This window comes from Diplodia seriata (genome assembly GCF_021436955.1).
Source record: "Diplodia seriata strain FDS-637 chromosome Unknown scaffold_6, whole genome shotgun sequence".
Classification (NCBI taxonomy): domain Eukaryota; kingdom Fungi; phylum Ascomycota; class Dothideomycetes; order Botryosphaeriales; family Botryosphaeriaceae; genus Diplodia; species Diplodia seriata.
The window spans coordinates 2682942-2710793 of record NW_027117313.1 but is presented as its reverse complement, the minus strand read 5'-3'; the positions used below and the strand labels follow the sequence as shown (position 1 = coordinate 2710793).

At 58.0% G+C, this 27852-nt stretch overlaps 8 protein-coding genes across 8 annotated transcripts; 2 read left to right on the top strand and 6 right to left on the bottom strand.

Annotated features, from left to right (window-relative positions):
* Window positions 1-1261: 1261 nt before the first annotated feature.
* Window positions 1262-2429, bottom strand: SLS55_006692 (uncharacterized protein; the record flags this gene model as incomplete). Its single annotated transcript, XM_066778121.1, has 5 exons — window positions 1262-1283; window positions 1367-1589; window positions 1642-1948; window positions 2001-2206; window positions 2279-2429. The coding sequence occupies 5 exons, from the start codon at window positions 2427-2429 to the stop codon at window positions 1262-1264; spliced, it is 909 nt and encodes a 302-aa protein (XP_066632216.1).
* A 777-nt stretch (window positions 2430-3206) lies between these two features.
* Window positions 3207-5892, top strand: SLS55_006691 (uncharacterized protein; the record flags this gene model as incomplete). The annotated part of the gene is made up of 3 exons (XM_066778120.1): window positions 3207-5169; window positions 5222-5317; window positions 5456-5892. 3 exons carry the CDS (start codon window positions 3207-3209, stop codon window positions 5890-5892), a joined length of 2496 nt encoding a protein of 831 aa, XP_066632215.1.
* A 4667-nt stretch (window positions 5893-10559) lies between these two features.
* MID1 (stretch-activated cation channel mid1) lies at window positions 10560-12551 on the bottom strand (the record flags this gene model as incomplete). Its single annotated transcript, XM_066778119.1, has 2 exons — window positions 10560-11308; window positions 11378-12551. 2 exons carry the CDS (start codon window positions 12549-12551, stop codon window positions 10560-10562), a joined length of 1923 nt encoding a protein of 640 aa, XP_066632214.1.
* A 1930-nt stretch (window positions 12552-14481) lies between these two features.
* Window positions 14482-16842, bottom strand: FAA2 (medium-chain fatty acid-CoA ligase faa2; the record flags this gene model as incomplete). Its single annotated transcript, XM_066778118.1, has 5 exons — window positions 14482-14581; window positions 14657-16238; window positions 16298-16519; window positions 16576-16609; window positions 16675-16842. 5 exons carry the CDS (start codon window positions 16840-16842, stop codon window positions 14482-14484), a joined length of 2106 nt encoding a protein of 701 aa, XP_066632213.1.
* A 1634-nt stretch (window positions 16843-18476) lies between these two features.
* Window positions 18477-20241, bottom strand: MET15 (Homocysteine/cysteine synthase; the record flags this gene model as incomplete). The annotated part of the gene is made up of 7 exons (XM_066778117.1): window positions 18477-18644; window positions 18717-18810; window positions 18877-19445; window positions 19520-19879; window positions 19942-20025; window positions 20080-20134; window positions 20192-20241. The coding sequence occupies 7 exons, from the start codon at window positions 20239-20241 to the stop codon at window positions 18477-18479; spliced, it is 1380 nt and encodes a 459-aa protein (XP_066632212.1).
* A 1242-nt stretch (window positions 20242-21483) lies between these two features.
* On the bottom strand, window positions 21484-22705 carry RFC4 (replication factor C subunit 4; the record flags this gene model as incomplete). The annotated part of the gene is made up of 3 exons (XM_066778116.1): window positions 21484-22192; window positions 22241-22561; window positions 22617-22705. 3 exons carry the CDS (start codon window positions 22703-22705, stop codon window positions 21484-21486), a joined length of 1119 nt encoding a protein of 372 aa, XP_066632211.1.
* Window positions 22706-23889: 1184 nt separating this feature from the next.
* On the top strand, window positions 23890-25373 carry SLS55_006686 (uncharacterized protein; the record flags this gene model as incomplete). The annotated part of the gene is made up of 2 exons (XM_066778115.1): window positions 23890-23967; window positions 24024-25373. The coding sequence occupies 2 exons, from the start codon at window positions 23890-23892 to the stop codon at window positions 25371-25373; spliced, it is 1428 nt and encodes a 475-aa protein (XP_066632210.1).
* Window positions 25374-26823: 1450 nt separating this feature from the next.
* SPT4 (transcription elongation factor spt4) lies at window positions 26824-27314 on the bottom strand (the record flags this gene model as incomplete). Its single annotated transcript, XM_066778114.1, has 2 exons — window positions 26824-26880; window positions 27036-27314. 2 exons carry the CDS (start codon window positions 27312-27314, stop codon window positions 26824-26826), a joined length of 336 nt encoding a protein of 111 aa, XP_066632209.1.
* Window positions 27315-27852: the final 538 nt, after the last annotated feature.

Genomic DNA, 27852 nt, shown 5'->3' with positions numbered 1-27852 from the left:
GGGACGTGGAGAGGCGCGGTCAGGGCGGAGCTGGCGCGTGTCGGCGTGTTCCTGCGCGCAGGTTAGCGATTGAGCTCGTGGGTGCGCGCGCCGCTGGTGTAGAGCGCTCACGTTCACTTCGGCCACTCCTCCGCTGACTCGGTCACGGGCTGGCGCTGAGCAGCATTCTGTCGGGCACCGCGAAGCTGGGCCTGGGGGGGCGCCGTGAGCAGCGCGTGGATGGCGGCGGGGGCAAGGAGCGGGGCGGAGCGGAGAGCGAGTGGCGGGACGTCGTCGTGATGGGCTCGTAGCGGGGGTCGCGAAAGCGGGAGTCGTTTCGTGAAGCTGATGCGCACGGCGGTGACGGGAGGCGTCTTGGCAGCACGACACGCGATGTTAGGTCGCTGTCGGCCCCGCAAGCGCGCCTTTGTTTTCCGCGTCACATTGCCCTGACGCTGTCTCCAACCCCCAAGCGCGCACTCATCTCTGGCAGGGCGTGCCTGCAGCCTTCTATCGCGCTGCAAAGACCAAGCCGCACCTTGCCGCCATCACGACGGCCTTGGCCCCCGTCCCGCATCTCGCATCCCGCCTGCCGCGCATCAAACGCTCCGCGCCGATCTTGCACGCTGCTGCGATCACATGCTGCTACAGTTCGTCGCGACCAAACTAATTGATCTAAGTAGCTAGCTACTCTCCGGTCCCAGCGCGCGAGTAATTGTCCGGACGTCTCTACGAACGCCGGGCTCGTGCTGCCGGGTGCCCGTGCGACGTTACCTATGTTAAATAAACATCCGACTTCGCGTCGGCCGCGACTGATGAGTGCAGGCTGGAATCCAGGACGCCTCAATATGGGTAAAGTCTGGCCAGAGGCACGTGTAACGTGACACCCCTCAAACCTGGATCACGACAAGGGAGACCGCCCGCCCACGGAACCACTCGTGGACAAACGGGCGCTACGCGAGCTAACGAACTAGTTACTCTCCGGCTCACGACGTCTCCTGAAGCGCTGGCCCAAGTAATCATGCTGTCAATCTCTGCTGTAAAAATGCTAGACCTTGGGAGTGTATTGAAGTACACAGCATGGAAATCGCCATGCCCAATTGCTGAACTGACCGATTCTCAAAGTTCATCATCATCGTCCGTTGTTGTCTCGTCATCATCTTGTACCGCCCTTGCCGGCGCTCTCTTGACAGCCTCGTTCCTCGTAAAAGGCAGTTCCCTGCGTGGTGGCGGCGCCTCGGGGCTTTTCTGGCGCTGCGAGCTCTGCTTCTGTGGTGCTGTCTCAAGTGCTTTGCCGTTCGAGCCTAGAGCACCTTTAGCCGGGCGGGAGGCGGGTATTGCGTCGAGGTCGTCGTCATCTTCGTCTTCAGTCGTATCGAGGTCAGACCTCTCCGGGGTGGCAGGTTCCGCGATCTCCTCTCCCCTTTCCAACTTGGCTTCGGCGTCGTCATCGTCCACGTCCATGCGTGAAGCTTTACTATCGAGCTCTGACTCGGAGTCTGTGACAGGCGTTTTCACGGATGCTTTGCGCTTCGAGGCCCGGGAGGGCCCGGCCTTGCGGGGCCGTGTATCCCTCCTCGCAGTGCCCCTGGCTTGCTTGACCGCGGCCGCTGTTCCGCCGTTAGCTCTATTTCCAAATCGGAGATGCCGGGGGCGGCGCACCTGCGGCAGGATCCACCTTTGCGCCTGCGAGCAGCCGCTGTTGGTCCCTGATCTTGAGCTTCTTTGCATTCAGAAGGTCCCGGAACTTTGCGAGGAGCGCGTTCTCATGGTCGTGCTTGGATTGGATCAATTCGTCGAGCTGGGATTTGAGTTTGGTGATTGTGACCTGCTGCGCCTCGTACTTGTTCCGGAGATCGCAAGCCTCGTCACGAGCGGCGGACGCGGTCTCGACGGCGATCGCAGTCCATTCGAAGAATTCAATCTCCGTGTCGCGATCCTCCGCCAGTGGGATCATACCCAGCCGTTGCTGCGGACAAGCGTCAGGCGATGTAAACAATGACGTCAACCCCCCTACTCACCGTGATACCCTGGATATTCTTCCGCACAGTGAGCTTCAACCGCTGATCGCTCACAGACGCGACGATCTCCACGTTCTCCAGCACCTTCGCGTCATCCCCGTCCACCGGTCTTTGGAGGAGCGTGCTACGCAGTATTGATTCCCACTCATGATCGTCACACACTTTGGTTTTGCGGTCACGAAAATTCCGGATTTGAGCCTCGCGAACTGTGCATATTCGGGCCAGGTCGTCAGCGTGAAACGCGCGCAGACGTCAGAAGCGTGTGATGCGCTGCTTACCTGAAGCTGCGAAGACGTTCTCGCCCTCGGTGCCAACGAGCTTGACGTCGAGCGGCTCGGAACCGGCGGATTCCACGGCGAGCAGTGCGTAAGCGGGAGTGGCTTCATCCACATCGGTCCTTCGCACGCGCAATATCTGCTTCGCCGCCATGGCGTACGGGTGTGGGATAGATGGAGCGAGGCGAGCGAGGCGCACGGTAACGACGTCGACAAAAATTTCTTGTGTTGGGATGTGTAGTCTTATGAAACTGGAGCGGTTCGAGCCAGGCGAGGGTCGGAGGGAGACGGTGCCTGGAGGATCCCTGCGGGCGTTGGTGTTGGCGGCCTGCTGCCTGTCTGCGGCCTTTCCTGCGGCCAGAAGCAACGGCGCACGGCCGCCAGGCACGGGAGCGTCACGGCGTGGGGTTGTGAGGTCGGCGGCACGCGTTGCCATACGAGCGACGTGCGTCCGTGTGCCCGCGTCGACAGGCCGGCTGCGGAAGCGAAGCGCCCATTGCGGCGCGCCCGGCCGAGGCGAGCGGGCGCAGGCTGTGCAAGTGCGCGCCTCGCAACCCGCGTCAATGGCCGCGAACTGAGCTACAACAAACAGCGCGCCAGGCACAGACAGCTGGGCGTAGGGCCGCGGCGTCCGCATGCACCTCAGCAGCGGGCCGGATTCGTGATCGCCGGTGCCTGGCCCGGGCGTGTTGACGGAGTGGAGCCTGCGCAAACGACGACAGGCGAGCCGGTTGGGCGCGCAGCCTGACTGACGGCGAGGCTTTGGCTGCACAGGTGAGCCCCAGCTCCCAGCTGCGCGCGCACAAGGGTCTCGCGCCAAGGTGGCCCGCGCGTGTCCTGTATTGTAACGCCCGACCTGCCACCGCAGACGATCGCAGCACCTCCAACCTCAATCCTCCACCCTTCCGGGCTGCGCGCCCCAGACCCAAGCATGGCCTCGCTCCACCGAGGCAGCTTCCACGAGCGCGCCGTCCACATGTCGCCTCACATCGAAAACTGGGACGACGACGACGACTTCCACGGCGACCTGTTCGCGCAGAGCGCTTCGTCGCACGCCAACCTCTCGCGCTCGTCGCGCGCGCCGTCGCTGCGCTCCGAGTCAGCCGCCGGCGAGGAGGACTGGCAGGTCCTGCTGTCCCCCAACGACGAGTCCTCGACTAAAGATGCCATCTCGTCTGCCAAACATGCCGGAATCCCCATTCCCACCTCTGTGCCGTCCTCGGCTCTTCTCGGTGGCACCATTAAGCGTCTGGGAAAGAAGCCATCCCGGCAGAAGATCCACCAAGATGATGACTGGGCCGACGACCTCGAGTTGCCCGGTCCAAGCTCGGGCACCCTGAAATTAAAGACTCCCCAGCGCCCCCAAACGCCGCCCCAGGACGACGATGACTTCGAAGACTGGGCTGAAGGTGGTTCCCTTGGCATCCGGTTTGGCGGCACGCGACGCGACACACGCACCCGCGGCTCTTCAGTGTCTGCTGCCATGAGCCCCAGCATGGGCAGTTGCATGACCCTCGAGAGTGAGGACGACGACTTCGGCGGCCTGGTGCTTCCCAAGGAACCCATCGACTTCAATGCTGTGCTGCGGAAGCGCAGGGACGTTGAGACCGACGACGACAAGACTCCCCAACCCGAGCCGCGCCCTCCGCAGGAAGGCACCATCGACCCCGAGCAGCAGGAAGAGCATGAGAAGGTTGCCGACGCCGACGCCGCTGCGCCGCTTCCCGTTGAAGAAGCTGCCCCCCAGGCCGATAGCGAGGCCGTGCCCGAGGCCCAAGACCAACCCCCAGCTGAGCCGGAGCCACAATCTGCGCCGCACCCAGCGCTACTGTTGCCACCTGCGACCCTGAAGTCGGTTCCCGAGGACGACGACTTCTTCGATGACCTGGACATGGGATCTGGAGACATTCTGGATCCCGCCAAACTGACCGTCAACCGCAACGTCAAGGTCAATTCAAACAAGCCGCCGCCCACACCCAACGTCCGCGCCACCACGACTCTGACCTTCACTGACAAACCGTCCGTGTCGTCTACCTCTCGCATCCCCAGGCCAATGGCTCCTGTGGCACCTCGATCCCGGCTTGACCCCGTCTACGAGTCGGGTGCGTTCTATCCAAATCGCAACAGCCGTATAGGCCCCACAACAACCAGTGCCCAGCTACTGAGGGCCAAGCGCTCTGCTCCAGTGCTTCGCAGTGACTACAAACCAAGCAGCAAGCAGCCGACCAAGCCCTTTCTACCTGCTGGCATATCAAACAGGCAGTCGCAGCACATTGCCACCAAGTCCTCCATGGGTCAGCTTCGTCGCGACTCTGATCCCCGCGCCCTTTCGCCTACCCCCCGAACATATTCTCGGCTCTCGCGTCAGGCGGAGACACCCAGTCGGACCGGAAACAGGAAGGACATCGCTCCTGCTTCCCTTGTTCGAGAGGCTGCAACGAAGCGCATGTTCACGAAGCCTGCACGCAAGCGCAATTTCGGGGACGGCTCTGAGCTTGATGCATTCGACGATCTGCCGACTTCTTCCACGAAGGAGAACAAATACGTCAAGCTGCCTTCGAACCGTGCGCCATCCAAGATGATCCGACAGGTCAGCCACAGCAAGCTGCCAATCACCACTGAGACGCCTCAGCCTCCGACGCCGAAGAAGGCGCTCCGGCGCGAGAACACACCCAGCTTCGCACGTGACACTGCGTCAAGTCGGATAGCCAGGGAGGAACGTTTAGGTGGGCCCAAACAACGACCGGACTCCGGGCCATTGATGCCGATCAACACTAACTGGAAACCTCAAGTCGCCGCCCGCAATCCTCCAACCAGCCCGCAAGCCAATAGAAAGAGGGCAGTGGGACAGAAGCCCTACCTGATCAAGCAGATGAACACGCCTACAGTCAAGAGTATGTACACAGCCTCGGGACTCTATAGACACAGCAGCTGACAGCCATATAGACGAGAAGGGCATGACGTACAACCCTGTTCTCCATCGCTGGGAGGGTAACGAAGGCGCACTCAATCGGTTTTCCTCGCCTGTGCAGGAGATCAAACGTCCGCGCATTGCCTCTAACCACTCATACTCGTATTCTCAGCCCCAAGCGCCGCCTCCTCATCATCAGCACACGCGTTCAACTCCATCATTCCCGACACCTGCACCTGCCCCGAACGCAAGCTCGCCACCGCGGCCAGCTCTTATCTCGCACATCTCGTCTTCGCGTGGGGTTCAGATCGAGAAAGGCATGGTCTTCGACCCTCGCAAGATGTGCTGGCTCAAGCTCGACCCGCGTCACACGGGCCCGCTATCTCCTGCAGCTTCGATCGGCGATGAATCGGATCCCTTTGCCGACATCGAGGACCTCAAGGATGACATCGAGGTCGGTGCTGGTGCTGGCGGATACTTCTCCATTCAAGGAGGCCCCAGTGTTGCACAGACGCCCATGGAGACGTTCGTATCCGAGGAATTCGACCTTGGACCAGGCTTCATCCGACGTCAACGCGACGAGGAAGAGGTGTGGCGAAGGAGAGTCGAAGGCTGGGTCGGCGAGAGACGAGAATTCCTCGGCGATGACTGGCGATGGGCAATCAGGGACTTGTCCATCGAGATGGCCGAGCATCTCCCGAGGTAGATGTCCGACCTTGACCATCTTCACTTCTTGATGACCACGTCGGCCCATGAATACTCACTACTGCCACGTGGCATCATCCTGATCGGGTCTCACGGCCGTCTCACGGCTAAAGAGAAGAAAAAGAAACCATGGTATCCGGGGATTTACTCTATGTGTTCCCCGGTGGCGTTATTGAATTGCTGCTTTTTTCCCTTAGTTTGCTTTTCTGTTTGAGTGCCACGAGTTCCCTTTTCGAGTTACGAATCTCGTTTCAGTTTTGGGATGGGATTTGGGAAAGGGGTTCTTTTTCTTTTTCATCAAGGGAGGTGCGAGGGAAAAAAGGGACTTGAATCCCCGGAACTTTAACGACCTGTTCACGACCGCGATACACCCTATACAAAGCCTTAACGACCGGACACGACTTTGCGAGAACTTTATGATGATCATGGGAGAATTTCTGGGTTTTTTGTTTTCGCTCTTGTTTCTTTTCCGTCTGATTTGGATTTTTCTGCTCCGCGCTGCTTTCTTGCCTCTTTCTCTCTCGGGGCCGAGTCGATTTTGAATACTTCATTTCGTCGTACTCGAGTATAATGGCGGAGGGCCGAATTGTGTGTTACTAAGATTTTTCGGGTGCATGCCTCTAAGGGGTAGTAGGGTGACGCTGGGGAGAGTCGAGGCGAGGGACGGGTGGCCTTGGGTGGCGGAGCATGGCATGACACGACATCACCGCAATTGGATGGGCCGACTATTCAGACCGGGTAGAGTTGCATTGGGACGGGTGAAGAGAGAAGGGCATCAGGCGAGGATTTTGCATCGTTATCTGCTTTGACGATTTCCCATTTGAATTGGTCGCGGATGGAGACACGGAAGAGCATGTCTATTTTCCCCTGCATCTTGCTACCTTTTTTGTTCTTTGGTCCTTTCTTCTCCTTCTTGCTGGGTCACTGCTCGATATACCTCTAGGCTATTATATTAACTTGATTTTCGCTTCTCATAATGTCTTTTTCGAAGATTTGGTCGGACACGCTTTCCTTCGAGACTGTCGATGCTTCTTCCCTCGACGATCACTCGGTAAAGAATCCTTCGCGCACACGTCATCACCTCGACCTCGAGCTTCTACTGACTTTTTTTTTCTTCAGAGTTCCAGACCCCAGGACTCGGGGATTGCCACAAGGTCCCTTCTTCTCTCACTGATCGTCGGGGGCCAGATTGACGGGAATAGCTTGGAGGGGAACTAACCTAACCGATTGCCCTCCCCCCAGCCACCACCATCATGCGGCGACGCGCCTTACCACGTTTGATCCGGCCCACACTACCACTATCAGGACCCTTTTTCGACCGCCACTAGCCGCCGGGGGCCTATCATCTGTACGTTGCCGTAGAAACCACCGCTGTTTACGCCGTTTCTTTCCTCCTCAGCCGAGGCTCTTAGTCGGGCATCAACATATCGTCGTCGGCGGCGCCGGCCGTCCCGGGGCGGGCGACCACGGACCATGCGCTAGACCGAGTCGCTTGATACATACGATACGTATGTAGGGCAGATCTCTCTCATCGGTTATGAAGCCGGGGACTTCTTCTTCTTTTTTTTTTTTTTCTGGGAGGGTAGGTAGGTTTTAGTGGCATGGCAACGGCGCGCAGGGGGGGAGGAGATGGCGGTTTCAGTTGGTGTGCTGGCGGAACTTTTTTTTTAAGGCTGTTTGTATGAACGCTGGCAGCGGCGGCGGCGGCGGCGGTGGTGGTCATTGCTTTTGGCGTCGCTTTCTCAAACCTTTCTTTCCTCGGGGAAAAGGCGGGGGGGTTAGTGGTGGTTTGGGGGCATTTTTGGGCAGAACATGCCAACGCGTTTCGCAGATGTTTCTGGCTGTGACGATGGGGGGCTTTGCGGGGTTCTCTCATTGGGCGGTCGTTGAGAGAGGGGGGACTTGCTTTTCTGGAACGTTCACGAACGGACGGACGGATGGGGGCGGGGCTTATCATTATCTGCATGAGTGACGATGAATATGGCGGGGTGCAGCACCAGCACCAGCAGCAGCAGCAGCATTTCTCCACGTCGTTGACGCACGTAGGTCGGGGGATCGCCCAGGATCGGCCTTCCCCTGCAGGACGGCCGCTCGCTATCTCTCTGATCGCTCTCTCTCTCTCTCCACTTTCCCTCCTTTGTCTAGTTAGTGCGGGTGGTGGCATGATGACATGACACGCGCGCACGCTCGCTCGCGCGTCGTTGGGCGGAGGGACTTGTTGCTGTCTTTTTCTGGCATTTCCCCCCCACGTGGCAGCAGTGGGTGGGAATATGCATGCGTGCGTCGTCGTCGTCGTCGTCGGCACCACATGTGATTGGACGCCCGCGGCTGGGAGCAAATCAACGGTCGACACGGTCGGTCGGTCGGTCGGTCGGTCGCTCTCCTCCCTGTGTCTCGTGATCGCGCGCCCAACGCGTTGTTGTCGCCTGCGGGATTTTGGTCAAGGCGAAGGGAGGGACGTGGTGCCACCAGGTACTACTACTGCTTGCGTTTGATGGGATGGGCCGGTATGTATGTATCGTGGTGGTCCCCGTATGAGGCAGGCAGCCTGGATGTCCCCTGCTTTGCGGGGCGCGTGGTGTTGTTCGGGGGGACGCAGGGATGGGGGATCGTGGATTCGGTCGGTCGGTGTGGGTGAGCCTTTTTTTTTTTTTTTTTTTTGGTGAGGTCGTGCTTTGGGCTTTGGGTTGCGTGTTGCGATGCCGAATGGCAGCGGTCGCCATACTCTATGGTAATGCCGAGTTCGTGTCTGCGCTCGATTTTCAGATCGGTTTCGCTGGCAAGTCACTGAACGAGTCTTCTCTGACTTTTTGACACAGAAGATGGCTGGAGGAATGTATCTCTCGATGCCCGACAAGGTGCGTTGGGCTTGATCTACGTTTGTGGTGTAAAACCCCGTGTCTTGGTGTTTTGTATTGCTTCAGCTGTCACCTGCGTGACCGCGCACTTGCTTCGATTGCCTACTTAAGAAAACAACGTTTCTTGGAAGCCACATTCGACAAGGGTAAATCATGTACTACGCTTTGGTAGAGCGCTCTATTGCTGCAACATAGGTCACACTGCCTGCACATGTAACGCAGTAAGTTCTTGACCCGTGCGGCCTCTTGGTGGTGGTAGGTGCCTCCTTCTCAGCGGAGGGCATCTGAGGGTATATAGTTCTCCTCCTCCGGAGGGGCGAGAGTGAGCTTCTTCATCATCCATCTTCTTCCGCTCATTCTCAGCACATTGACTCATCGTCCCGTTCGACTGTGGCCGTCTTTTTCCCTGTGCCGGACGGCTTCTCCGAGACCTAAATAATGTAAATTGATTCGATCAAGTATCTTCAGCATATTACAATACTGCGCTTCATCATTCGAATGATCCGGTACTCAGCGCCATATATGTTTGAGTATGAGTTCGGTCTTCATTGATTATGGAGGTCAAGTCAGACGCTGCGCCAAACATCCGTGCATCATGACGGAAACTGATAATATCTTTCCGGACGACAGCAGTATTCTTCATCTCCCTTTGGACTTCCACTGCAAAGGCGGACCTCCTTTGCTATAAATCCGTTTATTCATGGAGAGGGTTCTTCTGGAGGAGAAGATGTTTGCCTTTTTATCCATGTTCATTTTCCTTCGCGGCTTATCCAAACCACCGATTCTGGGGCAGATTTCATGTGAATTGGCCGGTCACGTTCCAAATAGTACCAAGTAGTCACAAGCTCCGCAAAAAAGCGTGCTGTTCGAGCTCGTGACGCAATGCGCTTCTCCGGTTGGAGCCGGGTGGTTTAAAAGAACGTTTCCATCTTCTACCGCGGAACCTCCCTCTAACCAAGCTCTACCTGCCACGCGCAGATGGATGGGACAAGGTGGAAAAAGAATTTCAACTGTGAAGGCCGTTCCGGTGCATAGTACTTTGTGCTAAACCTCAGTATGGAGAGTCCGGCCAAGACGTCGAGAATGAGCGCTCTTCAACAATACTTCAGCTCAACGATTAGATGGAATGACGGCCTGCTACATCGATATTCGATTATGTTGTACAGCATCGTTTGCATTTGTGAGATTTCTCTTCACCGTGAAAGTTCTTCGAGATCGAAATGTATACTGTAGGGTCCGAAGCGGGACAAGGACGAAGTCTTGGGCTTCGGACGAGCTTCCACCGCGACCCAAAGACCGCTGCACGGCAGGCGACAAAAGAAACCGGCCCTCCCGTAGATCATGCATTGTATTTGTAGGTAAGATCTATTAAAGCTTACATTTACGTCCGGACCTTGTATTCCACTTACCCATTGAGTAGCGGAACATCTCTACCAGACAGATACGGGACGGGCCAATTTCTTTCGTCACCCGCAGCGGTTGCCCACATGAGCGAATCGACAAACCTTGCGCGTGCAGATCCGCCTCGTAGTCAGACAGAAAGTAGTGCATCATCAGCGTGGATCGCATACCCCATCCTCCGATGCACCATCCATCATCATTCTCCCTCAAAACAAGAAAGATCATCGTATATATCAAAGCCAAAAGCGCCACACCCAACCATCTCACCAACGCCACGGGGAAAAAAAGATAAAGGCATTCTCGACATCCATAACAGATCCCACATCCCAGGACCTCCATCCGCCGCCAGGGAGGAAAAAAAGCAAAAAAGGCAAACAAAAGCAATCTACCATTCTACCTACCTACATACTTACAGCCCCCACCAGCCGCCAACCACCAACCACCCCACGGTCGCCACGGCAACGACGACGCTCCTCGCGACGACGCCGCCGCCCAGCCCCCCGCCGAGCATCAGCGACGCGCCCGCGTTGACGTAGTACACGGCGCCCAGATAGCTGCACGTCACGGTGCCGTCCTCGTTGCCGTTGCGATTGCCGTAGCTGCGCTCGAGGCCCCTCCCCATGACGGGACACGCGAACTGGAAGCTGGCGGGGCAGCTCTGGATGAGGGAGTAGCACAGGTCCTCGCAGGGGAGCACCTCTTTGTAGGGGCCGGGCCGGACGAGCTCGTCGATGATGGCGTTGCGCGACGAGTTGGCGTACGCGCGGTCCATGAGCGTCGCGTTGCTCAATGGGTCGCGGCCAAAGTCCGTGTCGGCGAGGCGCGTGCCGTTGGCGAAGGGCTGCGCGATGTTGCGCGGCTGCAGCCAGTCGTCGGGCGCCGAGAAGTCCTCGCACCGCGGGATCGTCACCGCGCACAGCCAGTTCTTGTAGTCGTGCGCGCAGTCGTCGCACGTCTTGGCCAGCGAGTACTGCGCCGTGTTGGTCGTGTTGCACGGTATCTGCTGCAGCGAGTAGTTGAAGTTCTGGTAGTGCTTCTCCGCGTACTGGTCGTACAGGTCCACGAGCGTCGTGAGGTTGTACCGGTTCGGGTTCGACGGCACCGCGTACGCCACCTCCTCGCAGAAGGTGAGGTTGAAGATGACCTGGCAGTTGCCGTCTTTTTTGCGAGAGCGTGAAGTTAGCGATGCCGTTCTGGCTGCACTCATCCGCGAAACATGTTACTTACCGGCCTTCGTGGTGAAGTTCACCGGCGCCCAGACCTGCCCACCGCCACCGACAACGCCAGACCCGGCAGCCGTCGAATTGCCGTACATGACCGGGAAGGCAAAATACGGCGTACTTCCGTTCAGCCCTTGGACATAGAACTGTTCCTTCGGCTTGTTCCCCAAGCCCCTGGTCGTCATGCCACTGATTTGGCTCGACGGTTCCTCGTTCCAAGCGTTTAGCAACCCACAGTACGACCTTTCCATGCCCTTGATGGCAGTCATATTGGTGCTGTAAGCGAAGAGCTGGAACGGATTTCCCGCCCGCATCCAACGTTCATAGTCGTCGTCGCCCGGGTTGGACAACGTGAGATTGTCCGTGACAAAGAGCGCCGAGTTGGTATCCGTGTCGACGAGGTAGACGAAGGAGTTGGCCGATTTCGGTTCGTTGTACTGGTGGAAGGACGCGTCGATGGAAGCCGCAACCTGGAATTGCCAGTCACCGGTAAAACCGTCGGGCAGAGGCGAAGGAGCAGACACGCCAATGTACACGTTCGAAGTCGCGTTGACCGTGGCGCTCGCGAAGCCGCTGCTCAGGGTGTGCGTGCTCTGCAGGGTGCTCTCCGCATCCGGTCCGGGAGCCTTGTTCTTGTCCGAAGTCGAGATGTACAGCGTCAGCTGCGGCGGGGCTTCCTGCGTCGTCGTCCCGTTGATGTCCGGCTGATTGCACGTATTCATCGACACGTAGACCTGCCTCGTCGTCGCCCTCTTCTTCAGCACAACGTTCCCGTCCTCATCCTCGCCGACGTCCTCCTCACCACCACCCTCCCCCTCCCCATCCTCCTCTGCCTCCAACTCCCTCCTCTTCAGCTCCCTATCCATACTCTCCCTCGACAACACCTTCCTCCCATTGATCTCCGGCAACCCGGGCGTCGTCTCCGAAAGGTTTCCCCAAACCGACGAGTTCTCGAACCGATAATGCAGCGTCTTCCCCGCCGTGATCGACTGCGTGCCGACCTGATTGTTCGTCAGCGTCGCATACGACGCGTCGTCCTGCCTCCCGATGATATCCCTGATGACGCCCACGAACGCCGGTTCGTACTGCTGCTCCTCCTCGTCCACCACCACCTCCGCCTGCTGCTGCTCCACATCCCCTGCCCTGGCGGCGGCGTCCAGCTCCACGCCCATGAACCCCATGTTGTTGGCCCCTTCCGCCGCTAATCTCATGTGATTGTGGTCCGTCGCCTCGCCCACTTCCGCGGTATGTGCGAGGACGCTCGACGGGCTGAGCGAGAGGCACGCGAGCGCGACGAGGATGAACGCCGACAGCGACGCTCTTGCCAGCCGCGGCGGCGACGGCGGCGATGTGCGATTGGGACCGGTCATCAAGGCCCTCTCTGTCTGTCTGTCTCTCCCCTCTGGTGCTCTCTCTCCTCCGCGGATTAACCACGAATGCTGTCGCGCTTTTCTAGCCGGAATTCCCCCTTCCCTCGCGAAAGTTGTGCCACCGGCGGGATCAATTAACGATAGTAGCGGGAGTACGCGCAGGGCGGAGGCGGAGGCGGTGGCGGCGGCGCGACGTGACGGTGTGTTTGGTAGGCGGACGGCGAGGAAGATCGTGAGCTGAGCTGCCCGCGTGTTGTAAAGTCGGTTAGGTAGATGAGGATTGGTAGGTAAGGTCGTTGTCGTCGTCGGCGGTTTTGCTTTCTTTTCGCCGGCGCAAAAGCTGGCTAGGTACGGCTAGGTATGTAGTTTGGGCTCCTCGTCCCCGCCGGGGGGATGGGAATTGGCCGTGCGGCGGGCGGCGTTATGTAGATCGGAAGCGTTGTTGTTGCGCGTCCCGTCTCTCGGCTGGGGTAGGTATGCGCGCGCGCCGAGGGTTGGTGGGATCCTCAATGTGTGTACGTTTCTCTCCCCGGGATGATGGTTCTGGTATGTGTGAGAGTGAGAGAGAGTGGGTGTGGGCGAGCGTTGGTTGCAATAGAGGCGGGTGCGCGACGCGGGGGGTGTGGTGCACGTCAAGCAGCAAGAAGACCACGGGGGTCCGGTCCGTCGGCAGCGTGTGCTTTTTTTCTGGGGCGATCGGAAACGAGTGCAAGTAGGTTCGGCCGTCCGATCCAGAAGGATAAAATCCGCGCCAAAATTAGGGTAGGGCTAAAAAGAGAGCGCGAGAGAAGAAGAATACGGGCCAGCGAAGGTACGAGGACAGGAAGGGTCCGTATAGTCAGTAAGTCGTCGTTGGGTGAGAGCGGAGAGTCGCAGGAGCTATCGGAGAGTAAGACCAAGGGTGCCTTGCCTCAACGCGACATGACACGAACGCCCAACGCAACGCAAAGCCAATAAATACATCCATAATACATGCATGTCCCTCCGTGTGTCCTTCCGCCTTTCCCGCCGGCACGCTCACACAACGTCCATCGGGACGCTCAGCCCTACAACGAGCCCGCCTTTGCCTGCCGCTTTTCCCGGTGACATTGCTCGCAACTCGGACCACACGGAGGGTGTTGCTACTTTCCGCTGCACCAGCTTCCGTCCCGAAAGGCCCGCGCATCGTCGCCATTGACTGCGTTGTGCAACTCTCAGATCCCGCGCGTGTCTTCCGGCCCTTCGGCATCTAGGTATGTCATGTTTCAGCAGCCGAGTGTCACTTCCACGTGAAGAGAAGGAAAGCGACGGTAAAACTCAAAAGCTTCTTGTCATTAGCGTCGACGCGTACTCTTTCGCTTCCCCCGGTGTGCAGGCATTGACAAGCTTCATAGATTTCGATCCGAAAGAAAAACAAAAGGCAGCAGTCGATTATAAACCGATGATCCCACATATATATATATCTGTATATACCTTCATACTCATTGCTCTCCTCTTCCTTTCCACACAAGTCCCCCTTGTCGTCATCATCAGGCGCTCAAACATGAAATGCCTCCGATCTCGTCTCGCCAGCCTAGCCTCTCTATTCCGAAGAGAAGGTGTACAAAATGGGGACCAAATGGCCGCCGCCGACAATGACCGGATCCCCCATATCTCCCTATATGTTCACCGAGAAAAATCCACATGTAAATGCTGACGTCCAGGCACAAATCCAATACGATCCCCACACTGGAAAAAAGACGCTGACATCCAACCGCCGAGCTTAAAGCTTCGCCTTCGGAGGCTCCGCCAGTGCCTCCTCGTAGCACGCGTCGATGAGGTCGCGGTACTTCTTCGCCGTCTGCGGACGCTTGAGCTTGAGCCTGCCATTCCCCATCATTAGCGCTCCTTCATCATTTCACACATACGGACAAACGAAGGGGAAAAAAAACACTTACGTCGGCGTCAAGAGCTCGTTCTCGATCGTGAACGGGTCGATCAACAACCTCAGGGCCTTGACCTTCTCGTAGCTGTTGAACTTTGCCTTGCGGCCGGCCTTGTCCAGCTCCTTGAGGGCCGCCTGGCGCACCTTGGGGCTGTCGGCCGCCTCCCTCAGCGCCGCGACGTCCGAGTCGGCGATGGTCCTGCCGAGCACCTTGCCGGCGAAGCCGGCGAACTGGTCGGGCTGGATGCCGAACAGGGCCACCAGGCACGCCTGGCTCGAGTCGCCGTGCACGTACGCCGTGCCCAGCCAGTTGCAGTTGGCCAGGTACACGTTCTCGATGCGCTCGGGCGAGATGTACTCGCCCTGCGCCAGCTTGAGCACGTTCTTGCGCCGGTCGATGATGCGCAGCCGGCCCAGCTCGTCCACCTCGCCGATGTCGCCCGTGTGGAACCACCCGTCCGCGTCCACGCTCTTGGCCGTCTCCTCCGGGTTGCGGAAGTACTCGCGGAACCGCGTGGGCCCGCGCAGCAGCACCTCGCCGCGCGGCCGCGGCTTGTCCGTCGCCAGGTACTCCATGTCCGGCACCGACTCCAGGCAGAACTCCGTCGACGGCGTCGCGGCGCCGCAGTTGCCCGACGAGTGGTCGCCGGCCAGCTGCGCGACCGACGCGGCGTACGTCTCCGTCAGGCCGTAGCCCTGCACGAAGTCGTTCGCGCAGACGACACGGAGGAAGTTCTGCAGCGAAGGATCGATCGGGGCCGAGCCGGTGACCATGGTCTTCGTCCTTTCCAACCCGAGCGCCGCGGCAGCTTTCTTCGACCAGATGCGGTCCCAGAAGAAGTGCTGGGTCGTGGGGTTAGGGCCCTCCAGCGCGGCCAATTTGGTGCTCACAACATGCCTTGACAGCGATCCCCTGACACCAGGCGCCTGCAGAGTTGCGGCCTTGACAGCACCGCCGAAGCGGTTGTACAGACGAGGGACCCCGCTGAAAACGGTCGGCCGCAGAAGCTTCAGGTCATCGACAAGCTCCTGGATGTTTCCGTGGAAGTAACCGATTGCACAACCGCCCCAAAGAGCAGCATGCTCGCCAACACGCTCGAAGATGTGGGCAAGAGGCAGGAACGAGCACATGACATCATCGCCAGTCTGGTTGGTGATGGTCATGGACGAGCTGGTGGCTCCAATGGCGTTCTTGTGCGTCAACACAACACCCTTGGGGTTACCAGTGGTCCCTGAGGTGTAGTTGATGGTGATAACGTCATCCGGAGCGGGAGGGTTGTAGGCACGCGGGTTCTGCTCCCCGATTGCCTCGACGTCCCTCAAGTAGTGGATACGAACTCCGAGATCAGCCGCGATGGCGTTAAGAAGGTCACCCTTGGACTCGCCCGGTCGTTCGCCCGCATCAAGAGGGTCCAAGCAGACGATCACCTGCAACGTGGGCAGGCGGGGCTTGAGCTTCAAGAGAGCGGCAACATGGTTGAGCGACGTTGCGACGCACTTCAGCTCCGCGTGGTTTATGATGTACTCGGTGGTGTCCGGGCCCAGAGTGTCGTAGATGGAGACGGTGAACATTCCCTGGGACATGGCTCCCAGATCTGGATCCCGCCATCAGCAACACCGAAATCCCAATCCCCCCTTGGGAGCGATCACGTACCGGTTATCTGCCATTCCGGCCTGTTCTGGCACCACAGGCCAATGCCCATCCCGCGAACCGGCGACACACCAGCTTCCTCGAACACCTTGACCAGACCAGCACCGAAGTTCCTCCTCCTCTGCTGGACCGTCGCGTAGTCTTCCCACACGTATGCACCGTACGTTTTCGTCACAGGGTCGTAGGGGCGGTAACCGAGGCAGCGGCTTCCGGGGTTGTTGTTCGCTACCAAGACGTCAGTACGCTCTCCAGCTTTCCCTCGCGGTCCCCAAAAGGCTTACCGGACTGCTCGAACGCATCGTGTAGCGTTTGGACCTATGAAGAAGAGTCAACGCCTGACCCCGAGGTACGCGCGCGCTCCACATCGGCCGACTACTCACCGTCTCGTCCAGCGTCTCCAGCGGGCGGTCGGCAAAGCGCCAATGCCTGTAGGTCGCGGAGCGGTTCTCGGTGGCGGTGCCGGGGACGGGCACGCTGTGAGGCTTGCCGTTGGGCGGGATTCCTCCGATATCAGCGGCGCGCTGCACCGCGAGCAACTTGGGAGCCATGGCAGCAGGTTCGGTGCGGTTGACGAGGAACTGCGAGAGAGAGAGGGCTGAAGCTAGAGGACGGAGAACAAAGCTGGCGTCGACGTCGGTCAGCGGGGCGCGTAACAGCTTGGTCGGCGATGCCGAGGGCCGAGATGGAGGGAACTCAGAACTCACGCGTTGGAGGGCGGAGCAGGGCGGAGCCAAGAAAATGCAAGCGGAACGGTGATGTCAGGCGGGCGCCCAGCAATTAAGGACGAGAGGTGATCTTTATGCCTCTATATCTAAAAAAGCTAAGGAAACGCGGGAAAGAAAGGGCTGTCATACGCAGCCTGGATCGAGGAGAGAGCGGACGAAGAAGAAGGGGGGAGGGGGTCCAGCAGTAGGTGCGTAAAAGCTGAGGTGCGCGGCGGAGGGCGCGGTTGATACAGCGCATCATATCGCCAGCAGCGGCCGATCGCCCGCCGTGTGCCTCGGCATCTGCCCATCATGGGCAACCGACAACGCTGCGCGAATGTCGGCCGTACGCGCACGGCCCCCTCTGCTCTTTAGGGAGCCCGCCATCTCCGGCAACGCAACTCACAGCCCAGAACAGCATTGTCTGCGTGCCTGCTAGCTATCTAACGGCCGGGCTCCCCGCTCACGCGTCCACCGCCTCTTCGCAGGGGGGCAGTATATCGGCTGACCGAAAAAGTCGCCCACTTCCTCCGTCCAGCGGCGCGCCCGCTGACCTCCCGCTGACCTCCTCCTCCCTCCCCCCCCAGCGCTAGACGCCGGCAGGAATTCCGGGGTAAAAACAAGCCACATGCACGCCATCCAGATCGCCTTGCATCATCCTGCGCGACGCCGCACGTGACGCCTTCACATGCAAAAAGATGTCCCATGGAAAAATGTCCGCTTTCCCCTTGGTCCTTGGCGTTGACACATGTCCCCCGAGTCCCCGACTTGTTTTCGAGTTTGCTTTTCAGCCACTCGGGGGAAAAAGAAGAAGAAGGTCGTGTCTGATTGAGGGCCGATAGCGACGAGGCTGTTTTCCCCCGCACTTCTAACCGCCCGCGCTGCTGCTCCGGATAATTATTACTCTGGGGGAAATGCGACGGAAAGGGCTTGCCGCTTCCGGTAATTTGATTTGGAAACACAACAAATCGCAGACGTTGCGCTCGAGCTTAAATCGTGCCCGCGCCCTCTTGCACCATCTGCAATCTGTGTCATGCAGACTAGCAGGGTTGACTGGAAGGCTTTCACGATGGGCCTGGTATATCGCTGTTGGAAGAGGAGGTTACGAAGCCGGGGGTTGGGATGGAGAGATGGCTTAATTGGATGAAAAGCGGCGGATGGTTGCGAGAAACCAGGGAAGACAAGGGAGAAGCGGAAAAACCATGCCGTTTCTTAGTGTCAAGATAGATGTGGAAGGTTCGCGCTCGAGTCTTCTGTCCAAGCATACGACTCTAGTCTCGGAGTACTCGTTGAAACATAATCGCAAATCACACAGGTGAAACCAATCACGACGGCAAGACCACGACAACACGAATTTCAAATAGAATAGAATAGCATTTACAAATCCGCTCAACAATACTTCTCCAGGGAATCATAAGACATAAGGAAATCTGGCCTCTCCTTTCTCTTTTACAACCCTCTAAGCCATCGTGTTCTCTCTAAGTGGAACCGCTCAGCTTAGCATCGACCGCAACGTCGCCCGTCTTTTCAGCGTTCGCCGCGTCGCCTGAAGCGTCCGGCTTGGTTGAGGACTGTGCGAAGGACTGTTCGAAGTCGGCAATGATGTCGTCGATATGCTCGGTGCCAACAGAGATGCGGATGAGATCCTGCAGATGAGTTAGAAACTTAGTTCACTCTCTTGGTCCGACCCTTCCGAGCCGATGGGATGGAAAACGCACCTCAGTGACGCCGCTGCTGATCTTCTCCTCGTCGCTCAGCTGCTCGTGGGTGGTGCTCCAGGGGTGAATTGCCAAAGACTTGGAGTCACCGACGCTGTTTCAATAAGTGGTTAGCAACCTCTTCGCTTGGATAATTGCCGTCTCAACAGCAGTGACTTACTTGGCGAGGTTGGAGATAAGCTTCAGGTTGTCAACGACCTGGCTACCCGCCTGCGCGTCACCCTTAACACCGAAGGAAAGGACACCACCGAAGCCCCGGGGGAGATATTTCTTGGCAAGCTGGTGGCTGGGATGGTTCTCGAGACCGGGATACGAAACCCAAGAGACGTTGGGGTTCTGCTCGAGCCACCTGGCGAGCTTGATGGCGTTTTCGGCGTGCCTCTCGCAACGCAGAGAGAGCGTCTCGAGACCGAGCAGGAGCTGCTGGGCAGCGAAGGGGTTCAGGGCCGGGCCGAGATCGCGGAGGATCTCAACGCGGACGCGGATGGCGAAAGTAATGGGGCCAAACGTCTCCCAGAATTTCAGGCCGTGGTAGCCGGGCGAAGGCTCGACCATGGTCGGGAAGCGCTTCGCGTTCTTGCCCCAGTCGAACTTGCCGCTGTCGATAACGACACCGCCGATGGTGGTGCCGTGGCCACCAATCCACTTGGTAGCGGAGTGGACGACGATGTCAGCGCCGTGGTCAATGGGGCGGCAGAAGAAACCGCCAGCTCCGAAGGTGTTGTCGACCTGCGATATATCCAACCCTGTCAGCTCTTGGACTTTACTTGTGTCGGCTCCCGGGGAATTGCGAAGCCACGTACAACAACAGGCACACCGGCGTCGTGCGCAATCTTGCAGATCTTCTCATAGTCTGGCACGTTGTACTTGGGGTTGCCAATGCTCTCAAGGTAAATAGCCTTGGTCTTGTCGTCAATCAGGTCTTTGAAATCCTCGGGCTTGTCGCCATTGACGAACTTCGTGTGGATGCCCAGGCGCGGAAAAGCAACCTTGAACTGGTTGTAGGTGCCGCCGTACAGATTCGAGGTCGAGATGATGTTGTCGCCAGCCTCGGCAAGGGCGGCAATGGCCAGGAACTGCGCAGCCTGACCGGAAGCAGCTGCGACGGCCGCAACACCGTTCTCGAGCGCCGCCATACGCTTCTCGAAGACATCAACGGTGGGCTATGACGCGGCTCTTGCTCAGTTTATGCGCTTGTCAAAGACCTTGGAGCCAAAATGCTTACGTTCATGATGCGGCTGTAGATGTTGCCAAACTCCTTGAGGCCAAACAGCCTCGCGCCATGTGCGGAGTCATTGAAAACGTAAGACTGCAAAGTTCAGTTTCTGGAGCTGCTGGTACAAGCAAGAGCTGGAAAACGCACAGTAGTGGCGTAGATAGGCGTCGCGCGAGATCTGGTGGCCGAGTCAGGCTCCTGGCTGTGAGCATCTCGTCAGCACAGTCATGAGAGCTCAGCGCGCCAAAACAACACATACCCAGCGTGGAGCTGGAGCGTCTCAAATCTCTGAGGAAGATCGCCGGACATTTTGTCTTGCTGTGCCTGCTCGTAATCTGGAGTAAGTCGCGGACGCGGTGAAGCTCTGGTCGTATGATCTGACCCAATATCTCAACGTAGAAGGGGAGGAGGGGAGGAAGAGAAGCGAGAGAGCGGGCAGGAGCTGTGAGATTTGAGCACCTGCAGTTCCGAGATCGGTCGCTGGGATGAGGGTCTCTGCGGGGACTCTGGATGGCGTCAAGCACGCCATTTGCCCACGCGTGAGCAGCAGCAGATGCCCCGCCCTAATTCGCGCCTTCTTTGTCCACAGCAATGCCTATTCCTTGCTGGGCGTGGCCGAGGGGGATCCCAACCACAAACGCTCCTTGCGCAAGACAGTCAATATATGAGCCTCGCGATCGGCCCCGTTTGGGCGCGGGGTGCGTGAGCGTCACCGAAAATCCGGCGATGCGCTGCGGGGTACATATTTCTTTATCGATAGACGCGAGAGATCCCTCCCCGCCGACCGCGCAGCTGGCGCCAGGAACAGTCGGCCTACCCACTGCTGTGAGGTCATGCTGCGTGTGCTTGGCTCCGTCTCCTGGCCTGCGGGCTGGGTGATGCTTGGGTGGCCCCACGCTTCTGCGTTGAGGAGTGCGGATGCTCCCCCGGCGCGATACATGGGATCTTCGAAGCTAATTGACCAATGACGAGCTCGCTGAACCTAAGCAATAGTCAACGTGCACTGGCGCCGCCCCGAGTCAAGTTAAAGCCTGGCTACTCTATTTAGAGAATTCTGCATACAACAGTGGGCGCGCGGGGTATGGATGGTAGCACACAAAATGGGATAGCAAACATCCAGATCAAACGCCCAAAGACCGGTGACAACCGCATCCCGGAACAGCTGCGAACCAATGCTATGTTTGGCTTTTATTTCCTTTTACTTGTGTCGTAGCAGCTAGTCAACATTCCTGTGTTTGCTTCCCATTGTCTTACAAGCACAGGTGTAATCGGCATCGATGTGCGTAATGTAGCACATCACTAGTTAGCGAGTCGATTTCCGTCCGAGCTCCACAGACTAAAGCTTCTCGTTGTTTGACATGTCAGATCGGCACCGAGGCCTGTCTCGCCTATGAAAGATTTCCCTGGTAATCCTAGCGCCCTTGTTGGTCATTATTTTTAGATCCCGACCCCGTCCTCAAGCTCATGCTGGACCTGCACCCCGCATTCCTATCCATAACGCCGCGTAAGATGCAACAAACACACTTTGTGACACGAGACAGAATCCTTCTTTCACGACTGTGTCTTCGGGATGGCAAAGAGGCTGGGCTTCATGTTGATTTTGCACAGACGTGCAACGCAGCCGGATAACTGCAGGAAGGTCTGCACTCCTTCGAGGATGCGCATATGTGTGAAGCCAATTTCCTTGATGAACTCGAGCTTCGCGTGTTCGGATAGGGAAGGGATTGTCTTAGTGACTTTGAACATCGTGCTGATGATATCGTGGCAAGAGTAGCCGAGGTCCCTGCGGCAGATGTCAATGGTACTGGCATGCGGAAGTGACGGCGATGGAACGTACCAGAGCTCGCGGAGCGTGTCCAGGGCCACGTCAACGTTCTGTTCATGGCAGGCCTTGATCATTGCTTGGACCTTGATCGGGTGCGGGCTGTCAACCACCTTGAAGACGTTATCGCCGTTGACGAAACCGAAACCTGCATGCGTGCTCTGCAGGTTGTTGATTGCCTGACGCATATCTCCCTCGGCCGAGAACACAAGAGCGGCAAGGCCATCTTCGGAGTACTCAACCTTCTCCGCCTCACAGATCTGCATCAGCCGCTTTACGAGCTGCGCGTCCGTCAACCGGGAATAACGCAAAATGGCGCAACGGGACTGAAGTGGCTCAATGATCTTGTTCGACTGGTTGCAGGCGAATGCGAACCGCGTGGTAGACGAGTAGATTTCCATGGTTCGCCGCAGGGCTTGCTGAGCACCCGACGTCATGCTGGTGTCCGGTCAGCGTAGTCCGAGAAGGCGGTTCCGCACAGCCTACCTGTCCGCTTCATCCAGGATGACAATTTTCTGCCGGCCTCCCGGGAGCGTGACCTTCTTCTGCGCAAAGCCCTTGATGCGGTTTCTCACAACATCAATGCCTCGCTCGTCACTGGCGTTGAGCTCCAGGACAGCTTCCTTGTATGCATCTCCAAGCAGCTGGCGGGCCAGGCACAATATCGATGTGGTTTTTCCGATACCAGGCATGCCCGAGATGATGACGTGCGGCATGTTTCCATCTTTGGCGATGATTTTGAGGCGCTCGATTGTCTCGGTGTTGCCTACAATGTCGTCCAAGAAGACGGGGCGATATTTCTCAACCCTGGAGCGCGAGACGATCAGCGTGGGAAGCGGCGGGGTGGAGCAAAGAAACTGACCACGGCAGCTCGTAGCCGGCGACAGCGCCGTTGGGCTGCGCCTTCAGGCCGTTGCGCGTGGCGGCGCTGGAAGACTCGGCGGTCACCATGGTAGCGGGCGATACCGTCGTGGTGGGTTGACGCGATGCTGAGCTGGACGATTGCGTCGCGCGCCAGCAGTCAGTCGCGTCAACGCGTGTTCAACCGCGCCCGCGAAAATCGAGGCCCGTGCATTCAGGGCTCAGCCCTTCGGCCTTCGGTCGCCACAGCCCGAGCACTGAGATCTCCCGCCCGCCTCATTTGGCGCTCTCACACTCCCCGCACCACAGCACCCCTCCTGTCATGCAGGGCCCTGAGCGCCATGGGCGGACCTTGTCGCACTCCAGATCCCCAGAGCCGCCCTGATGCGCTCGGGCTGCTGTCACGCCGTGTCCACGCCAAACTGTCAACAGCCGCCAGACAGCTGACGGACCGACGGAGACAGCCGCGTCTCGGGGGCCACAGGACCGCAGCCTTACGCGTCACACCCGCCTTCAGCAAAGTCTCAGCCTGTGGGCCCCTGCGGTACGGCTCGGCGGCGGCAGCTGGCCAGCTGGCAGCACGCAATCCAGCTTGTACGGCCTTACGGGCACTTGGCCGGCAGTGCCCAGGTGCTGAGCGCGGCTCGGTGCATGGCAAAACTCGGACTCAGCGGCTTCCGGCGCATCGCGGCTGTTGCTGTCGCAGATGCTGTGGGTTTGGGGGCGCGCGCCTTGCAACCTATCGTTCACCAACACGGCGCTTACACCAGCCTTCCCGGCCCCGAGCAGCCGCAATCCTTACACGGTCAGCGTAGTTACTACTGTGCCATAATGCTCTGCACAGCCTGGCTGATCGCCTGGGCCAAGCTGCGCTTAGCCGTCAGCAGTCGAAACGCAGCGGCCGTCTCAGCACGCCGGACATTGGCAATGCAGTATTTCTCAGGACGGCCCCGCGCTGTCTGCGCACCTGGTAGTAGCCTTCCTCTTCCCTTTCTGCTGATCTTCTTTTGTGCCGGTGGCGCGTGAGGTAAGCTTGGTCCGTCGTTGCCGACCACCGCCACACTACTTCTGGAGAGTCGTCGTCATCACCGTACGTCGTACGTACCTCGCCGCGGGGGCTCATAACAATCCCTGATCGCACAGCCGTCGCAGTTTTCTGCCGGCCCACTACCCGCTTCCTATCGCTTCTCGAAAAAGATATATCCTGGACGGCATCCTGCCTTGCCTGCATTCCTGTTTTGTACATCTCGCCAACCTCTCCTTCAACCGGAACCATGAGGTGCACTGCCGCACTGACGCTCGCCACGGGCTTAATATCATTAACCGACGGCCTCCAATTGGCCAAGAGAACAGTAAGCCGCTACCTCCTTGCCACACACACCACTCATCCCCTAACTTTTGGCTTCAGAACTCAGCACCGAAAGTTATTGGAGCCGAGATTCAGAGAAGACATGTCTCCAATCCCGTTGAGCGCGACCAGCAGAGGAGAAGAAGAAAGAGAGACACTCTGCAGGCCACTCTCGACAACCTGGAGACGCTCTATTTCGCGAACGCTTCCCTAGGAACCCCCGCCCAATCACTCCGTCTCCATCTGGATACCGGTTCGAGCGACCTCTGGGTCAACACTGATGATTCCGACCTCTGTTCCTCCGCCAAGAGCGGGTGCTCGACCGCTGGTACTTACAGCGCGAACGACTCATCAACATACGAATATGTGAACAGTCTGTTCAACATATCCTATGTGGACGGCTCTGGCGCATCCGGCGACTATGTCAAGGATACGTTCAACTTTGGTGGCACCAATCTCACAGATATGCAATTTGGCGTTGGCTACACCTCGACTTCACCAGAGGGTGTTTTGGGAATTGGCTACACTAGGAACGAAGTCGCCGTAAATCGAGCCGGTCTCGACGCCTATCCCAACCTGCCTCAACTTTTGGTCAACAAGGGCATGATCCAATCCAATGCCTACAGCTTGTGGCTGAACGACCTGGATGCCAGTAGAGGAAACATACTCTTTGGCGGCGTGGACACGGAAAAATACCATGGCGCTCTGTCGACCCTGCCTATCCTCAAGGAGAACGGCCAATACAGAGAACTCGTCATTGCGATGACCGGCGTCGGCTCCAATGGCAACATAGGAACGTACCTGAACAGCAACACCAGCAGCGCTGATATAACTCCCGTGCTTCTCGACACAGGCAGTAGTCTCACCTACCTGCCGGATACTGTCGTTGACAGCATTTACACGGATTTCGACGCCGTTTACGACGAGAATGAGGGTGCTGCCTTCATTGACTGCAACAAAGCCGACAGTACCGACACACTGGAGTTCACTTTCAGTTCCCCCACAATTACCGTGCCGATGAATGAGCTGGTCCTCTTGGCAGGCTATTCAAAAGGCCAAGCCGTCTGCATCCTTGGCATCGCCCCAGCCGGAGACTCCACTTCCGTGCTTGGAGACACCTTTCTGCGGTCCGCTTACGTCGTATACGACCTCGCCAACAACGAGATCTCCCTCGCCCAGACCAACTACAATGCCACTGACTCGAGCATTGAGGAGATCACCACTGGCACCGATTCCGTTCCGGACGCAACCGGCGTCGCCAATGCTGTGTCAGCCGTCAATGTCGCCACGGGAGCTGCAAGGAATGGCGGTTTGGACATCTCCGACAACGCTGCTCTGCCGATGAAGACGGCGATGCCGATGGCCCCCATCGCCGCCGCGGCTGCTGCGGGTCTACTTTTCGCGCTTTAGGCCGCTAACCTCAGTGGGGCGCGAGGATCTCAATGCAGTTGTATGGAGATCGTTCGACCCGCTTTTGCATTTGCGTAACGACCGTATGCAGCATCATGAGCGTTTCACATTTTTGGCTGTGCATCAGGCATTTGATCTAGGAGTTTTATTTTTGACGGGGAGTTTCGCATATTCTAGACGATACCTCTAGGCCCTTCTTATTTCGATCTTTTTTTTTTTTTTTTGGGTCGTTGGGATGATGTTCAAGCGGATTTTGGAGTATCTACATGTCATTTGGAGTTTTTATGTGGACATCACAAGGCATGTTGAGCGCGTGGAGAACATTACTGGAAATACCAGATATGATACGAAGACCTCGGGAAAAGCGATGTGCGAAATACGGAGTAGTGGGTACTACAGATTTCTTTCTTGAGAAAAAAGGTCGATCCTCATACCGCCTCCTTGGGTGCCTGGCCTGAAGACAAAAAAAAGTGTGTGATGAACGGCGTATGGCGCCATCGTCTTCTTTTCTTCGTGCCGTCTTCTGCCGCAATGAAATGTGGGAAAGTGTAGCAGGTGCGTGTGAGATTAAGATTGTCAATGGCCAACCCCGGACCCCGGTCCTGATCCCCCTCCACCTATAATGCGGGTGTCGTATACACAGGCACGGTTCCCGCCGATTTCACCGTTTTGGCAGGTGGGCCGTCTCGTCCCTGGTGGGGGAGCGACGGAACGGGTGGCCCACCTGTCAACGCGAATGTCGGTGGTCATGTACCAGGAAAAGATTGATAGATTGTGCAGAAGCCGGGGTGGGGAAATGCTCCGAAAGCACTTGAATTTGATTTCTTTTCTTTTGTTCATCCCGGCACGGCTTCTTTCGCCATTTCTGCGACAATAACGCAAGATGTCCAGACCATTCGACGTTTCGGTATTTTGGTTGTGGGTGCACGCCGAAGCTTCTTGCCTACCTACAGTGCAGAGGGCGCCTTTCGGAAGGGCTGAAGGCTTTTACGATAATAGTAGCCCGGCCGGAGTTACATTCTGTCCGAAGAACGAGCATGCCCGTCGATTGTCGGATGAAATGAGACCCCGTGAAGGACACTGGGGGGCCTCCGGACCCTCGTTCTTCGTCTGATCAGATAAGATCATTTCCGTCCCGCCCTATTCCTCCATCGCTGCCCGTCAGACCACAATCATGTGCCTCCAACTTCCCGGTATCTCCCAATTGCAAGTTATCCACTTGACGCCGATTGTGCCGCCCTCGAGCGCTGACCCTCTGAGCTCGTCTTTTTTTGCTAACGCCACAGCCCGCTTCAAATGCAAACAAGGTATCGATGAATGTTTTCGGTTTGGATAGCTGTTTCTTTTCTTTTTCTCATGCCTCGTTGAAATCCTCCTGTTCGCTGCCGTCGCGTCTGCGGTGAATGGTCAATTGAGGGGGTCAATCAGGACATGACCGCTTCTGAGCCACTTACGGGATGTATTTCACGCCTGCAGCCTCGCACGCAGCCAGCTGTTCCTCGCCAAGCTGCACACATATCATGTCAGCACAGATTCCCCACCACCACCGAACCCAACAAAGAGCATGAATCCACCACCTCGCTTTAACCACGCAAAAGAAACAGAGAGAGAGAGAGAGAGGAAGGGAAGACGAAAGGGAAGAAGAAGAACAAGGCGACTCACAATGCCCGAGACCTTTGTGGCGTACATGCCGGGCACGTAGCCGTCGAGGCGCTGCCACTTGGCGACCCAGCTCTGGGCGGGGTCGGCGAGGGCGATGAGCCCTTCGAAGACGGCCGAGGTGCAGTCGGCGATGTGCGCCTCGTCGGCGCCCTGCATCTCGAGGAACTCGCAGTTGGGGCAGCCCAGCTGCCGGAACTTGGTCGCCGGCTGCACGAAGCTGCACACCATGCACGCGCGCAGGTGCTTGTGCTGCGAGGGCTGGACGTAGGAGCGGGACATGCTGCGGATGCGCTTGTGGGGGGTTTGGTTGGTGGTCGATCGGTCGGTCGGTCGGTCGGGGTTGCGTGTAGGTAGGTAGGTAGGTGGTGTTGGTTCGTCGTTTGCGGTGGGACGCGTGGCGGTTCGGCGGGGGGGAACGATCGAGGCGCGCGGGTGTGGTTGTGAAGCCGCGAGAGGGAGGTTGACGTGGGAGAGTGCGCGCGAGCTCAAAGAGTCGTGGTACCTGGATGTGCGAGCTTAAAGGAACGACTGCTGAAGACAGCAGTGGCACTACTCGGAGGAGCCGCACATGGAAGCGGGAGGGAAAGCTGCACGGGCCGCGCCCCGGCCTTCTCGTTCTTTCCGCCGCCGTCATCGCATTCCAGAGCCCGTTACTCGAATTTGACGAGTCCTTCTTTTTCCCACCCCGCCGCTTGCCCTCTGCCCGCGCGATCTCAGCTCTGTTGCATTCTGCCCGGCTGCGTCCAGCTCCCGCGAATTCTCGCCCGCCCTCGTCGACGCCCCGTGCGCCTTTTAGCCTCCTCCCCACGCGTGCTCT